Source organism: Carassius carassius, chromosome 17 (genome assembly GCF_963082965.1).
Source record: "Carassius carassius chromosome 17, fCarCar2.1, whole genome shotgun sequence".
In the NCBI taxonomy this organism is placed as follows: domain Eukaryota; kingdom Metazoa; phylum Chordata; class Actinopteri; order Cypriniformes; family Cyprinidae; genus Carassius; species Carassius carassius.
The window spans coordinates 22,610,601-22,627,840 of NC_081771.1; the positions used below are offsets into that span (position 1 = coordinate 22,610,601).

General features: G+C 36.5%; 1 protein-coding gene across 1 annotated transcript in view; it reads right to left on the bottom strand.

Annotated features, from left to right (window-relative positions):
• Window positions 1-6,430: 6,430 nt before the first annotated feature.
• The window catches only part of LOC132160575 (cytosolic 10-formyltetrahydrofolate dehydrogenase-like), a 31,398-nt gene continuing 20,588 nt past the window's right edge, over window positions 6,431-17,240 (bottom strand). The window contains exons 7-22 of the mRNA XM_059570220.1: window positions 11,042-11,167; window positions 10,779-10,870; window positions 10,525-10,672; window positions 9,873-9,992; window positions 9,652-9,779; window positions 9,259-9,409; window positions 8,832-8,902; window positions 8,592-8,697; window positions 8,400-8,487; window positions 8,118-8,211; window positions 7,893-7,992; window positions 7,701-7,799; window positions 7,207-7,372; window positions 7,021-7,126; window positions 6,625-6,824; window positions 6,431-6,495 (exon numbers count right to left, since the gene is read on the bottom strand). Of these exons, the coding sequence (XP_059426203.1) occupies window positions 6,440-6,495; window positions 6,625-6,824; window positions 7,021-7,126; window positions 7,207-7,372; window positions 7,701-7,799; window positions 7,893-7,992; window positions 8,118-8,211; window positions 8,400-8,487; window positions 8,592-8,697; window positions 8,832-8,902; window positions 9,259-9,409; window positions 9,652-9,779; window positions 9,873-9,992; window positions 10,525-10,672; window positions 10,779-10,870; window positions 11,042-11,167 (1,851 nt within the window). The 3' untranslated portion in view covers window positions 6,431-6,439. The remainder of the gene's footprint in view (window positions 6,496-6,624; window positions 6,825-7,020; window positions 7,127-7,206; window positions 7,373-7,700; window positions 7,800-7,892; window positions 7,993-8,117; window positions 8,212-8,399; window positions 8,488-8,591; window positions 8,698-8,831; window positions 8,903-9,258; window positions 9,410-9,651; window positions 9,780-9,872; window positions 9,993-10,524; window positions 10,673-10,778; window positions 10,871-11,041; window positions 11,168-17,240) is intronic.

Genomic DNA, 17,240 nt, shown 5'->3' on the forward strand with positions numbered 1-17,240 from the left:
CTAATTAACTCTAAACACCTGCAAAAGATTCCTGAGGCTTTTAAAAACTCCCAGCCTGGTTCATTACTCAAAACCACAATCATGGGTAAGACTGCCGACCTGCGAGAGGGTAAGACACAGAAAGAAATTCTGAACGAATAGGCTGTTCCCAGAGTGCTGTATCAAGGCACCTCAGTGGGAAGTCTGTGGGAAGGAAAAAGTGTGGCATAAAATGCTGCACAAAGAGAAGAGGTGACCGGACCCTGAGGAAGATTGTGGAGAAGGACCGATTCCAGACCTTGGGGGACCTGTGGAAGCAGTGGACTGAGTCTGGAGTAGAAACATCCAGAGCCACCGTGCACAGGCGTGTGCAGGAAATGGGCTACAGGTGCCGCATTCCCCAGGTCAAGACACTTTTGAACCAGAAACAGCAGCACTGGACTGTTGCTCAGTGGTCCAAAGTACAACCCGAATTCCGGAAAAGTTGGGACGTTTTTTAAATTTGAATAAAATGAAAACTAAAAGACTTTCAAATCACATGAGCCAATATTTTATTCACAATAGAACATAGATAACATAGCAAATGTTTAAACTGAGAAAGTTTACAATTTTATGCACAAAATGAGCTCATTTCAATTTTGATTTCTGCTACAGGTCTCAAAATAGTTGGGACGGGGCATGTTTACCATGGTGTAGCATCTCCTTTTCTTTTCAAAACAGTTTGAAGACGTCTGGGCATTGAGGCTATGAGTTGCTGGAGTTTTGCTGTTGGAATTTGGTCCCATTCTTGCCTTATATAGATTTCCAGCTGCTGAAGAGTTCGTGGTCGTCTTTGACGTATTTTTCGTTTAATGATGCGCCAAATGTTCTCTATAGGTGAAAGATCTGGACTGCAGGCAGGCCAGGTTAGCACCCGGACTCTTCTACGACGAAGCCATGCTGTTGTTATAGCTGCAGTATGTGGTTTTGCATTGTCCTGCTGAAATAAACAACAGTGGTTTACCGACAGTGGTTTCTGAAAGTATTCCTGGGCCCATTTAGTAATGTCATTGACACAATCATTCCGATGAGTGATGCAGTGTCGTCTGAGAGCCCGAAGACCACGGGCATCCAATAAAGGTCTCCGGCCTTGTCCCTTACGCACAGAGATTTCTCCAGTTTCTCTGAATCTTTTGATGATGTTATGCACTGTAGATGATGAGATTTGCAAAGCCTTTGCAATTTGACGTTGAGGAACATTGTTTTTAAAGTTTTCCACAATTTTTTTACGCAGTCTTTCACAGATTGGAGAGCATCTGCCCATCTTTACTTCTGAGAGACTCTGCTTCTCTAAGACAAAGCTTTTATAGCTAATCATGTTACAGACCTGATATCAATTAACTTAATTAATCACTAGATGTTCTCCCAGCTGAATCTTTTCAAAACTGCTTGCTTTTTTAGCCATTTGTTGCCCCCGTGCCAACTTTTTTGAGACCTGTAGCAGGCATTAAATTTTAAATGAGCTAATTAAGTGGATAAAAGTGTAAAATTTCTCAGTTTAAACATTTGCTATGTTATCTATGTTCTATTGTGAATAAAATATTGGCTCATGTGATTTGAAATTCCTTTAGTTTTCATTCTATTAAAATTTAAAAAACGTCCTAACTTTTCCGGAATTCAGGTTGTACTTTTTTCGAAAGAAAGCAAATTTTGCATGTCATCCGGAAATCAAGGTGCCAGAGTCTGGAGGAAGACTGGGGAGAAGGAAATGCCAAAATGCCTGAAGTCCAGTGTCAAGTACCCACAGTCAGTGATGGTCTGGGGTGCCATGTCAGCTGCTGTGTTGGTCCACTGTGTTTTATCAAGGGCAGGGTCAATGCAGCTAGTTATCAGGAGATTTTGGAGCACTTCATGCTTCCATCTGCTGAAAAGCTTTATGGAGATGAAGATTTCGTTTTTCAGCACGACCTGGCACCTGTTCACAGTGCCAAAACCACTGGTAAATGGTTTACTGATCATGGTATTACTGTTCTCAATTGGCCTGCCAACTCTCCTGACCTGAACCCCATAGAGAATCTGTGGGATATTGTGAAGAGAAAGTTGAGAGACGCAAGACCCAACACTCTGGATGAGCTTAAGGCCGCTATCGAAGCATCCTGGCCTCCATAACTCCTCAGCAGTGCCACAGGCTGATTGCCTCCATGCCACGCCGCATTGAAGCAGTCATTTCTGCAAAAGGATTCCCGACCAAGTATTGAGTGCATAACTGAACATAATTATTTGAAGGTTGACTTTTTTTGTATTAAAAACACTTTTCTTTTATTGGTCGGATGAAATATACTAATTTATTGAGATAGGAATTTTGGGTTTTCATGAGCTGTATGCCAAAATCATCAGTATTAAAACAATAAAAGACCTGAATATTTCAGTTGGTGTGCAATGAATCTAAAATATATGAAAGTTTATTTTTTATCATTACATTATGGAAAATAATGAACTTTATCACAATATGCTAATTTTTTGAGAAGGACCTGTATATATATATATATATATATATTAGTATTTTCGTAGAGAGTGAAAGTAGCCAAGGGTATAAAGGGAATAAAAAAAGTCTGTCTCTAGTGTTTACTCTAGAAATACTTTGCTTGTATTAAGGAAACCATAATCACTAATGTCTTCACTGGAAGCAGCGGGACTGGACAAATCCCCTTCAGTAAAATGATTCCTCGTTCTATTTTTGGTGTAGTCCAAGCTCTATGCAACAACGGCTGCATATGGTGTTACGTTAAAAACCTGAGTTGTACTGATTCATTTGCTTTTTCACAGATGTCTCCGCAACGTACGTGTGCTGTCTGGGGTGAGTTATTAATACAATTTAGAATAAATGTAAAATTATTTGTTTTTGTGTGAATATTATTTTAAAATGTAACACATTCCTGTGATTCAAAGCTGAATTTTCTGCATCATTATTCCAGTCTTCACTGTCACAAGATCTTTCAAAAACAATAGTGTAACAGTTAAAGTTTTTGCTCTGATGAACCAGATTTATTAATGTCAGTGATATGTCCAGCAATTCTGAATAGTTATGTTACCATTTGGGTGTTATTTGTAAATTTATACTCCTATTGCACAAAAATAAATAATCAACAATGAAAAAAATAAACTAAAACTGACCAAGAGAGAATTCTGGAAATGTTTGCAAAAAATAACCATGAGGGAACGTTCTCTATAGGTTATTTTTAGAATAACCACCCTGCATCATTTTAGGAACGTTATTTTATGGTTGCAAAAAAATAACCTAAAAATAACCATAAGGGAACATTCTCTAAAGGTTATTTTTAAAATAACCACCCTGCAACGTTTTTGGAACGTTATTTTATGGTTGCAAAAAAATAACCTAAAAATAACCATAAGGCAACGTTCTCTAAAGGTTATTTTTAGGTTATTTTTAAAATAACCACCCTGCAACGTTTTTGGAACGTTATTTTATGGTTGCAAAAAAATAACCTAAAAATAACCATAAGGGAACGATCTCTAAAGGTTATTTTTAGGTTATTTTTAAAATAACCACCCTGCAACATTTTTGGAACGTTATTTTATGGTTGCAAAAAAATAACCTAAAAATAACCATAAGGGAACGTTCTCTATAGGTTATTTTCAGGTTATTTAAAAATAACCATCCTGCAACATTGTATATGGTTGCAAAAAAAAAAAAACCTAAAAAGAACGTTCCCCTAACGTTATTTTTTTGGTTTTTTACTAAATAACCAAACGGGAACCAAAAACTAACGTTAGGGGAACGTTCTGTGTTTGCTGGGGTTTATGCATGCAAATTCTTACAGCATGACTTCTATAAACATATTCGCGAAAGATACGCCAGTTTTGTGTTAGAAAATCAACACACGAATGTTCTCGGTTTTGTTTTGCAAAATGTCGTCCACAACCAGCCAATTGGGCCCGCCCCGTTTAATGATGTAGAATTTTCTACGTGGGGCTCTACTGAGACTACAAAAATAACGCAACGAAAACCGTGTAGTGTGGTGATGAATTCACTTGAAGTTGTAAAAACCGGACTCAAAAACTTTTGAACTCAAAAACATTGATGAACCAAACGGATTGTAATCCCTAAGTGAGCCTCTTTTAAAACTAACTACGTACTAGATGACTGGACGAGTCTGTGCATAACAACGTTGTAGTTTAACTGCATATATAACAATTGCAAAACTGTTTTATAGCATTCACTGCAAAATATAAGTTTGCGCTAGAATCTTTCTTATCCTATGATAACCACAAATTACTGTTATTGGTGATCAGCGCAGAGAAAAGTAACAGTTACCAGATGAGAGCGACGTTACGTTTATGTATCGCAAACAACGTTCGTTCTCTCACGTGCAACAAAGAGGCACAAAATATTTCTACCTAAACCATTGAATAGACTGTATTAGATATAGTTTTAATCGACGGAATTAAAAAACAAATGAAACACAGCTATTAAGTGTTATTTGGTCCTACAAGAGAATAGTGGTGGTAGAAATGAACCTTTTCAAAGCTTCAAATGATTCACTGTTTCGAAGAGCAAGAAACATCACACGCTGGTGATGCCTGCTGGTCAAAACTGTGTAAATGCAACAACAATTCAGGCTAAAACAAACCCAATGCAAATGCTTTCTTGGAACTATAATATATTAAATGTAATCAATACAATGAAATACCATTAAATATGAAGTGTCTTTATAGTACGTGTTTTTAAAATAAGTATTATTAACTTTGTAGGGCTTGTTTTGTTTTATGGAGAGCTTAAACAGGCCAATAAGAGACTACAGCTCATCATTTTAATTACACAAATGTTAAAAATGTCTACAAATTGATCAAATGATCAATGTTAAGCCTTTGGGAGGCGATTCATTTTAATTCAAGTTTATGGAAAATTCCTAAAGGAACTCAACCCATAGACCCTCCCTTAGGAAAGGGTCGAGTCTCGGGCCGGCAAAACCACGACTTAGGTGCCCTTGAGAAAGGCACCGAACGCCCAACTGCTCCCCGGGCGCCACAGCATAAATGGCTGCCCACTGCTCCGGGTGTGTGTTCACGGTGTGTGTGTGTTCACTGCTGTGTGCGTGCACTTTGGATGGGTTAAATGCAGAGCATGAATTCTGAGTATGGGTCATACTTGTATGTTGTATGTATGGCTGTATGTCACGTCACTTTTTTTTTTACTAAGAAATGCAGCAGGATCCTGACAGAACGGTGCCTAACAAGAAGGTCCCCTCAAGATGTGGTTGAGGCTTTCTGTGTAGAGTTTGCATGTTATCCCTGTGTCTGTGTAGGTTTTCCATTTCCCCCTTAATACAAAGAGATGCAGCACTCATGAATTGGAGACTCTAAATTGTGTAAAGTGTTTGTGTCTGTGTTGTGAGCTCTGTGGCTGGCCATCTGCCTAGGGTGTTCCCTGTTTGTGGCCCTAGATGCTGGGATAGGCTCCAGGTTCCCATTGACCCCACAGAAGATGGATGATTGGATATGCCTCAGAATGCTGAATAAACATCTTTTGTTTATTAACTTGTAGAAAATAATACTCTACCTACACCAGCAACGTTTTAATGTAAAAATGGTAGGTAAATTGTCAGTTCTCAAATAACCTCTTAATAATTAATAGAGAATTAACTATGACATTACTATGACAGTGTAATAACCTATTGTTAGGAATATTAATAATTCTTTAAATAATTATACAGTGAAAATACGGTTAAAGTGTTGCTGTGATGTTGGATATGGATTCCAGTTGTTGTAATGTGCAGTACAGATCATTATTTCATGTTAATCTGGATTTTTTTTTCACCAATCACAAATGCCCGTGAAGAAAGCACACTAAACAATATTAGAAGAAAATACTGGATTTTATTCTTTTGTGGCACATGCTTGGAATATGTTAATCTGATTCTAAAGAAGATTATGAAAAACTATGTTGGAGGTTTTTTTTCTAAACCATAAAATATACTTATGTTATTTCTTTAGATTAATATAAATTATTTAAAACTATCAAGCATTATCAGTGCAGTAACCATGTGTAAAAATAGTTTTATCCAAAATTGTTTGATGGCTAGTCAGACATTATTTCACAGCATCTCAACTTGTTTTTCAAACAATTATCTCAAAATAAATGATATAGTGCAACAACATTCATTATAATAACTGATAAAAATACAATGTATGATCCTTGAATTCTCTGAGCTTATATACAATAAGACATTTACAGGTACCATTTAAGAGTAGGAAAGTAAGTACTAAAGATTTTATTTTATTTTTCTTAATTGCCTCAACTGAAATGTAATCCATCAATTATTACACACAAAACAAATAATTACTGCGTCACGACAACTTACTTGAAGGCTAAATGTAATGGTCCTTAGCTGGCACTTTAGAGCATTAAAATTCAATAATTTTATGCGGTGCACAATATGTCCAGTATTTTATTATTGTATTAGTATTCAACAGTGACACATTTAGTCTTTAGATACTCATTCAGAGCTTCTTGTCCTGTTGGGGAGAAATACACCCATTTAAAACAATATACAAAAAGTATTTATTGGATATGTGTTCAATTCAATTAATTTATCATGCATCAAAATAATTCTATCATTCACACAATCGTAATTTTTGTCTTACCCAAATCTTTGCCAAAGCCAGACTGTTTAAAGCCACCAAAAGGAGCAGCCACATCAGTCTTGTTGTAAGTATTGATGAACACAGTGCCAGCCTGAAGTTTTTCACTCACGTACAGAGCCTTACTGATGTCACGTGTAAACACACCTGATGCTAAACCATATTCTGTAGCATTAGCCCTCTGCAGCACTTTGTCAACTTCTCTGAATGAGGGAGATTGAGGAAAAGGCAGTTTACAATTTTGCTTTTGGTCATGTTGTTACAACTCTGAACAATCTGTATAGTTAAATAAATTATAAATCATTTAAAATGACTGAAAGCTAAGTTTATATAGACTGACTGGTGTGAAACAATCAGCAGTTTAGAGGTAAAAGTATCTTATTTCTAGTTGCTACCAACCCATTACTAAATTTGGAGATGATCATGACTGGCCCAAAGGACTCCTCAACAGCAATATACATGTGATCCTGCACGTCAGTGAAAACAGTTGGCTCAAAGAAAAAACCTAAAGAGATACAAGATGTAAACAACATTGTACTTTGTCCCTCACTAAGACTTATGCATATGCTCACACACTCCTCTAACCTGGACGGTTCACTTGCTTCCCTCCACATACTAATTTAGCTCCTTCTTTGACCCCCTTTTCACAGTATTCCACCAGTTTGTCCAGATGAGCTTTGTGGTTCTGGGGGCCATGGTCTGTGGAACGGTCCAGTGGATCGCCAATCTTCATCTTCTTTATTTCACTCACCTACATAGATGCAGTTATATATGCTATGAGCTTTGAATTAAGATAATGGAGTTACAAATGGTTTATAAAATCATCTAGGCTATCACAGTATGCCTTTTACACTGGAGTTAAAATCAAATGGTCTTAGTCAAATTATTTTAAGAGGTTAGTATGACCTGATTTTTAGTAGCTGCAAATTGCCTCCAAAAGCTTGAGCTGATAGACGGCCATAACTCACAAGAGTGCGTCATGGCCATGTATCAGAATAGCTGGGATTCAGCCACAGGTAAATCAACAGTCTATGTATAAATAGAGATGAAGCTATTAAACCATAAGTATTGCTCTTTACCACTCTCTCCACAAAAGTGTCATGGATAGATTCCTCAATGAAAAGTCTTCCTGCTGCAATGCAGTTCTCTCCCTTATTGAAGAACACAGAGCTCATACCCTGTAGACAAGAAGTGTGTGTGGAGGGTATAAAATCTGTCCGAGACTGTAACATTACAAATATAATTGTGTGATGGTAATGAGGTAAACAAACCATTCTGACAGCCTTGTCCAGATCACAGTCATTAAAAATGATGAGAGGAGACTTTCCTCCTAGCTCAAGAGAAACCTTCTTCAGATTGCTGACTGCACAGCTACAAGATACGCAAACATTTTGATGATTTTTTTTTTACTACAAAAGCTGAAATCTGAAAACTTTAAATTAAAGAGATACTCAAACCACAGCACTGTTTAGATTTTTTAAATGATGCTCATTCACCACTTCATGATCTGTTTTCCAATCTCAGTGGAGCCGGTGAAGCCAAGTTTTCGAACATCAGGGTGGTCAGATAACCGCTGACCAACTAGAGACCCTAAAATTTACATATGTAACAAATATTCAATGAATCTACAAGCAGGATTAATCAGATGTACTAAACAATAATGTGTGTTACACTTAATATTTACAGTATTGATATTGAATTGTGTCCAAAAAAACAGGTCAAGAGTATATCAGTTTATTTTCATTGACAGGTTTGTGTAAGTTTTGGTTTATATGTACCTGATCCTGGTAGTATGTTCACCACACCTTTCGGAACCTTCGCCAATGCAGTTAATTCAGCAAACTTTAGAGCAGTCAAAGGTGTGACCTAGAATAGAATGTAGAAACAGTCCTTAAATTCTGTGTGTGTATTGTTCGGGTTAAATATATCATGCCTGTGTGTATTTTTGTTTTAATATAAAAGTTTTTTACCTGTGCAGGTTTGAGCACCACAGTGTTTCCAGCTGCTAGGCAGGCTGCAGTTTTCCATGCCAGCATCATCAGTGGATAATTCCACGGAATGACAATTGCACACACACTGAACATGAAAAAGCAAGAGCTAAATATTCCCAACACTCTATCCAGATTAACTAAATACATCGTACTTATGCTGATTTTTTTCATGGTGAGGCTGGACAAAAAAATAATAATTATGAGAAGAGCTGATTTTACCCTATTGGTTCTTTCTTGGTAAAGGTATGGTTTCGATTAGGTCGAGCCTGGTTGATAGGAATAGTGCAGCCCTGTGGAGAATAATTGAATATATATTTCAGACACACAAGGATATGTTAATTTTTTATATTAATAAACCTGAAGTTTATAATACAATGCAGTCAAATTAGCTTTAAATTAATTTTCTGGGTTCAGTTAAGCTTAAATGAACAGCATTCAGTGCATCTTTTTTTTTTTATCACAAAATTCAATTTGTCCCTTGTTTTATTCCGAACAAATTCTTTCAAAAATGTTTAAATAAGGTAAATAGAGCTTTAAAAAAAAAAAGAATGTACACTTTAATAACATAATATCCTAAATATGACACTGTGGCATATATCACAAATGATGGCTGATAAATAAATATTCTGATAAATAACAAACAAACCTGAATCTTGTCACACCAGCCAGCAAAATATCTGAACGTTTGAATAGACATGCCGATGTGCGTTTTGAGGGCAAGAGTATAGACTGCTCCTGAGTCTATGCTCTCAATAGTGGCCAACTCTTCCTGATGCTGCTCCATCAGATCAGCCAATCTGGAAAATAGACACATACTCACAATTACAATTAAGAAACTTTACTAATATGTTTATCACTGCAGGGACTGTGTTACAAATAATCATTGTCCATCACATATCGAGCAGTATGGTCTGAGCAAAGATAATCGGAACCAAATTTGGTAAGTACTTTATTCAAACAATTTCCAATTCAATGCAGAAACATAAGAAAGAAAGAAACCTATGTGTAACTGCAGTGTTTAAATATAATATGCATGTACTTGTAGAGTAGTTTGCCTCGGTCTCTGGGGTTCATCTTGCCCCACTCTCCCTCCTCAAATGCTTCTTTAGCTGCAGCCACTGCTTTTTCCACATCCGAGATCTGAGCTAAGGACAGATCACAGATTGCCTATACAAACAAATGTTGAAATATTAATGTGAAAAAGAAGAAAATAGATCATGCAGAAAGACGGAGTGAAAAAGGAAACTGTCCCCTGTGTACCTGTCCATCAGTGGGGTTAATGGTCTTATAGGTCTTTCCCCCTTTAGCATCTACAAACTCCCCGTTTATGAAAAGCTGGTGTGGGATGCGGATTGTCATGTTGTTGAGTTTCTTTTCTACCTACAACAGAAATGCAGATACTCATGCAGATATAGAATGCAGATATAATCATAAAATACAAAATTACAAATATATACACAACAACAACAAAACAACTGTATAAAAGACAATTTACCTAATCAACTTTCTTTTTTCATTAACAGTCAGTGATTCAAAATTTGAAACCTGTGATGTTTACCACTGTGTTTGAAGTCTAGATCTATAGTATCTCAAATTAAAAACCTGAAAATCTGAATCTTTATAGAAGTAATGTTAAAATTTCCACTTAAAAATGCAACAATTACTATCACAAGTACATCATTCTTCGTTGCCAACTTTTTTGGAATGTACTGCAGACATCAAACTTAAAATTAATGTATATATGGACTTCTAGAGTTCCGGATATTATTTGTAATATTCTGTAAAATGCTGAAAAATTGTCTGTTTCAGCATTGCATTTTTGTATATAAATTATATATGTACTGTATATATATTCCAAAACAAAATATATATAATTATAAGCTACTACCAATTTAACAGATGCAATACTAACATAGTCAACGGTGAACTCTTCTTCCTCGTCTTCTCCTCTCAGCTTCCTCACACACATTTGAATGAACTCTTCAAAGCTTGTTGCCATGTAAACATCCTCATTCTGCAACTGCAACTGTGCCGCCCTCAACTTTACCTCTTCCACCAGTCTATAGTACAAAAATAAGAACAAATCTTTTGGATTATATAAAGGGAAAATTTTTTCTTAAAATAATGTATGTACAGTATGATGAGAATTAAACATTCACACATTACCTGACTACATCCATTGAAGCAGCACCAGATTTAAAGAAGTCAGTACTGTCTTCAATCTTCTCTACATTAGTCAAAATACTCTTCCACACCACCTGGACAAAAAACAATAAATACTTTATCTTTCTGCTTTCAACAAACATTATCTTTCAGAATGTAGAAAAGTAGTGTTTAATACTAACAAGTTTGTAGCATACAGACAAAGAATATCAATAACACAAAGACTATAAAGGGGACTAGTAATGAAATGAGTGATATATTTTCACCCTTATCTGTTCAGCAAATTGTTTTTCATCCTCAGAGAGCTCCACAGTGGAACTGAAAACAGCTTTAAAATACTGGGATGCAGCAATCATCTTCCCATCCTCAAACTGCAGGTTCTTTACAAGTAACTACACACAAGTACAAAGAGACACACACTCATCTACAGTCTTGCATTCCACATTTTATTTGTTAAATGTGTAAATCAAACCTCAAATTTTAATTTAATTCAAACTCATACTCATGTCATTGTAAACCTGTATAATATATATTTTTTATTCTGTGACACACAAAAGATATTTAGAAAATGTCAAAGTGTCTAAACAAAGAATGGCAAATGTTTGTAACAACATGGGTGAGTGAGGGGTGAATAAAGACAGAATGTCCTATTTTAAAGTCTTTAATCATAGTAGGGCCCAAGTACAATTATGTTACTGTCCATTACCATATGGGCTTGTATTCTGCTGAATCCTTGAGTTGAGACAAAAGGAAATGTGTAGCTTAAAGTGGTCATCAGATGGCCATTTTCCACAAGCCTATGTGATTCTTTAGGGTCTTAATGAATTTTCTCAATGGTACTGTAAAAAACATCTTGTTTACACTATCAAAAACAGCTCTTTTCAGAGCAAGCAGTTTTAGCATTTTCCTTTAAATGTTACTGAGCTCTGCTGACCCTGCCCCTCTCTCCCGAGCCGCTCTCAGATAGACGGTTTACTTTAGCCGCATTTATCACAGGGAACTACACTGCATATGCGACCTTATGAAATGCCATTGCGACCCAATTGTGCAACCAATTTTTATGAGGTCGCAAATGTATCACTGATTATTTTTGTACTTGCCTTATTTTTTAGCCAATATGCTATGATTTACTATGAGCATTTATTAAAACAGAAAAGTTTATTTTAAGAATACGTTTTATTACATTCTCTGATCATTCAACACATCAAGTTGGCTTCAGCCCCGCGACTCATTTTCACATGTTTTTAAACCTTGCCAATTTAATCATTCAAAAGAGTTTAAATCATTCAAACACAAGATGCGGTCCAGCTGAACCGAGTAGCTGGTTACTCGCACGCTCTGTTCAGTGCGCACAAGAGAGCCGGGTCTCACAGGCAGCAACAATGAACAGAGCTCTCCTTCAGGAGGTTTGCGTCCTCGTGCACCTGAATGAACAAATACAAATCAGAGTTTAAATAAACAGAAAAAGATGCGAAAGAGCTCAATTCAGCACCGCAGTGTTCTGGTGTTCAGGGCGCACACAGAGACATGTCTCAAAGTCTTCTTGCTTTTGTACCGACAAATACATACAAAATATGTCAAAATACCCGTCATGGAAAGTGTGTTCGAAAAAGTCTGTGGTTATGTCTTAAGTGAAAGTAAAGAGTTGAGAAAGAAATCGGATGTGTATCATTATAATGGATGCACTGTCTCTTAAAGTGACCGCAGACTTGACTTGACTTGATATATTAAATTAGGGACCTGACCATGTTTTGCTTAAGTGTTTCTTTCTTTAATTGCTAATGCAACCTTTTCACACCACAGACTGGACAAAATTAAGCATTGCTTGCTTGGTAACTGTTCAACAAAGTATTTATAGTTGTGTAAATAGTCATACTGACAGTTGTCTGAAGTTTTGGTTGATTCCATTACATATCTTTCTATCAAAGTTATCTTACATTATCAAGAGGAATTTGTTCTGACACAGTTTAACTCTGAGTTCTTGTCATATTTTATTACTAAATTTCTAAACTATAGCAAATAAACTGTGATAATGTGAGAAATGTTGAAGGTGTCTGAATACATTTTGGTTTGACTGTGTATTTTATTTTACAGTGAAGACTATGCAGTGCTATTTTAAATTAGTTTCTGGACACCTCCAAACTTAAAAAACTTAACCATTGGGTAAATAGAACAAATAAATAAATAGAATGAACATACAGTACAAATTAAACCATTTCAAACAGGGCCCACTGTACAACCTGAATAGGGCCCCTCTAACCCCAGCTACAGCCCTGGGTTAAGGTATCAAGACGGAGCAATGCACTGTGTGTACTGTAAGAAATGAAACAAGAAGGAATGTGGTTTAAAAGATGGCAAGTAAAATAAAACGCACATCTATATGCAATACAATTTCATTATTGTTCATTATTATCCAGAGCGGCTTACTATAAATAATTTGTGAGACCAAATCATGTTTTGCGCCAGTAACTGAAAAAGTTAGTAGCACAAGTGCCGCCAGTGGAAAAGGTTAGTGTAGTTCCCTGCATCATAAAACTTGCTAATTAGCAAATTATTAGGAAAGTTGATTTGCAAAGATTCATTTAAAACCTTACACACTTCTTCTGTTGGTGAAGCTGGATCATGAACAGTGGCGGCTCATTGGAGGAGGCAAAATTTTGAGGTGAAAATTAGGATGATGTAATGTTAATAAAATTCACTGTTCATTTCAGTCCATGTCTCAGAATGTATATATTTTTGTTTGTAATTTCACAGTTGTAATACCATTAAGTGAAAGCTCTGCTTTTCTATCGCGAATGTGCCAAATCTGCTGATGTAATTACAACTGCTAAGTGCTAGAGAAGGGGAGGGGGAGGCCAGGGAAGAGATGAGTGCTAGTGTCTCCATTGTTAAATTTTTTTTTAGCAAATCAGCATCGAATGTTCACTTTCACCGCTGAGAAGTGTTGAGAAAAGGAACATCATAAAGGAGGCTAGCCTCCCATCTGATATATCAACCAGTCATCATAGAGACGTAAATTACGTGCTATTAGTTTGAACGTCTCCCGTAGCGGCTGGGCTGATTATTTTATAATTTACATAGACTGTATAAAATATGGATGTAGTGTCCATGACGTCACCCATAGGTTTCCAAAGAGTGGTTTTGAAGCCTAAAATAGGCGAAGCTGGCCATCACCATCTTAACATCGCATCACCTAGCATCACTCCTGGATAATCGAAAATGGACAAAAAGGCGGGAGCTGGTTGCTGAAACCACACCCACCTAGCTCGATGGCGGCAACAGCAAGCGTCAATCCACCTGTCACTCAAGTGGTCACACCCTTAATTATGCAGAACTTTAAGGCATAATATAATTTAAACGGATGAATTATAAAAAAAAATCACCCCCCTTTTATTTGTTAAATGTGTAAATCAAACCTCAAATTTTAATTTAATTCAAACTCATACTCATGTCATTGTAAACCTGTATAATATATATTTTTTATTCTGTGACACACAAAAGATATTTAGAAAATGTCAAAGTGTCTAAACAAAGAATGGCAAATGTTTGTAACAACATGGGTGAGTGAGGGGTGAATAAAGACAGAATGTCCTATTTTAAAGTCTTTAATCATAGTAGGACCCAAGTACAATTATGTTACTGTCCATTACCATATGGGCTAGTATTCTGCTGAATCCTTGAGTTGAGACAAAAGGAAATGTGTAGCTTAAAGTGGTCATCAGATGGCCATTTTCCACAAGCCTATGTGATTCTTTAGGGTCTTAATGAATTTTCTCAATGGTACTGTAAAAAACATCTTGTTTACACTATCAAAAACAGCTCTTTTCAGAGCAAGCAGTTTTAGCATTTTCCTTTAAATGTTACTGAGCTCTGCTGACCCTGCCCCTCTCTCCCGAGCCGCTCTCAGATAGACGGTTTACTTTAGCCGCATTCATCACAGGGAACTACACTGCATATGTGACCTTATGAAATGCCATTGCGACCCAATTTTGCAACCAATTTTTATGAGGTCGCAAATGTATCACTGATTATTTTTGTACCTGCCTTATTTTTTAGCCAATATGCTATGATTTACTATGAGCATTTATTAAAACAGAAATGTTTATTTTAAGAATACGTTTTATAACGTTCTCTGATCATTCAACACATCAAGTTGGCTTCAGCCCCGCGACTCATTTTCACATGTTTTTAAACCTTGCCAATTTAATCATTCAAAAGAGTTTAAATCATTCAAACACAAGATGCGGTCCAGCTGAACCGAGTAGCTGGTTACTCGCACGCTCTGTTCAGTGCGCACAAGAGAGCCGGGTCTCACAGGCAGCAACAATGAACAGAGCTCTCCTTCAGGAGGTTTGCGTCCTCGTGCACCTGAATGAACAAATACAAATCAGAGTTTAAATAAACAGAAAAAGATGCGAAAGAGCTCAATTCAGCACCGCAGTGTTCTGGTGTTCAGGGCGCACACAGAGACATGTCTCAAAGTCTTCTTGCTTTTGTACCGACAAATACATACAAAATATGTCAAAATACCCGTCATGGAAAGTGTGTTCGAAAAAGTCTGTGGTTATGTCTTAAGTGAAAGTAAAGAGTTGAGAAAGAAATCGGATGTGTATCATTATAATGGATGCACTGTCTCTTAAAGTGACCGCAGACTTGACTTGACTTGATATATTAAATTAGGGACCTGACCATGTTTTGCTTAAGTGTTTCTTTCTTTAATTGCTAATGCAACCTTTTCACACCACAGACTGGACAAAATTAAGCATTGCTTGCTTGGTAACTGTTCAACAAAGTATTTATAGTTGTGTAAATAGTCATACTGACAGTTGTCTGAAGTTTTGGTTGATTCCATTACATATATTTCTATCAAAGTTATCTTACATTATCAAGAGGAATTTGTTCTGACACAGTTTAACTCTGAGTTCTTGTCATATTTTATTACTAAATTTCTAAACTATAGCAAATAAACTGTGATAATGTGAGAAATGTTGAAGGTGTCTGAATACATTTTGGTTTGACTGTGTATTTTATTTTACAGTGAAGACTATGCAGTGCTATTTTAAATTAGTTTCTGGACACCTCCAAACTTAAAAAACTTAACCATTGGGTAAATAGAACAAATAAATAAATAGAACGAACATACAGTACAAATTAAACCATTTCAAACAGGGCCCACTGTACAACCTGAATAGGGCCCCTCTAACCCCAGCTACAGCCCTGGGTTAAGGTATCAAGACGGAGCAATGCACTGTGTGTACTGTAAGAAATGAAACAAGAAGGAATGTGGTTTAAAAGATGGCAAGTAAAATAAAACGCACATCTGTATGCAATACAATTTCATTATTGTTCATTATTATCCAGAGCGGCTTACTATAAATAATTTGTGAGACCAAATCATGTTTTGCGCCAGTAAATGAAAAAATTAGTAGCACAAGTGCCGCCAGTGGAAAAGGTTAGTGTAGTTCCCTGCATCATAAAACTTGCTAATTAGCAAATTATTAGGAAAGTTGATTTGCAAAGATTCATTTAAAACCTTACACACTTCTTCTGTTGGTGAAGCTGGATCATGAACAGTGGCGGCTCATTGGAGGAGGCAAAATTTTGAGGTGAAAATTAGGATGATGTAATGTTAATAAAATTCACTGTTCATTTCAGTCCATGTCTCAGAATGTATATATTTTTGTTTGTAATTTCACAGTTGTAATACCATTAAGTGAAAGCTCTGCTTTTCTATCGCGAATGTGCCAAATCTGCTGATGTAATTACAACTGCTAAGTGCTAGAGAAGGGGAGGGGGAGGCCAGGGAAGAGATGAGTGCTAGTGTCTCCATTGTTAAAATTTTTTTTAGCAAATCAGCATCGAATGTTCACTTTCACCGCTGAGAAGTGTTGAGAAAAGGAACATCATAGAGGAGGCTAGCCTCCCATCTGATATATCAACCAGTCATCATAGAGACGTAAATTACGTGCTATTAGTTTGAACGTCTCCCGTAGCGGCTGGGCTGATTATTTTATAATTTACATAGACTGTATAAAATATGGATGTAGTGTCCATGACGTCACCCATAGGTTTCCAAAGAGTGGTTTTGAAGCCTAAAATAGGCGAAGCTGGCCATCACCATCTTAACATCGCATCACCTCGCATCACTCCTGGATAATCGAAAATGGACAAAAAGGCGGGAGCTGGTTGCTGAAACCACACCCACCTAGCTCGATGGCGGCAACAGCAAGCGTCAATCCACCTGTCACTCAAGTGGTCACACCCTTAATTATGCAGAACTTTAAGGCATAATATAATTTAAACGGATGAATTATAAAAAAAATTCAGCCCCCTCACAGTTTTCATGAAAGGCAAAATTAGCTATATAGACCAAAATATTTTTTTGAACCAGGCTGTAAAAAAGTTTTTTTTAATGCTCTAAAGTTGCCACTTTAACATTGGGAGTCTATGGGATTGACTCCCTTT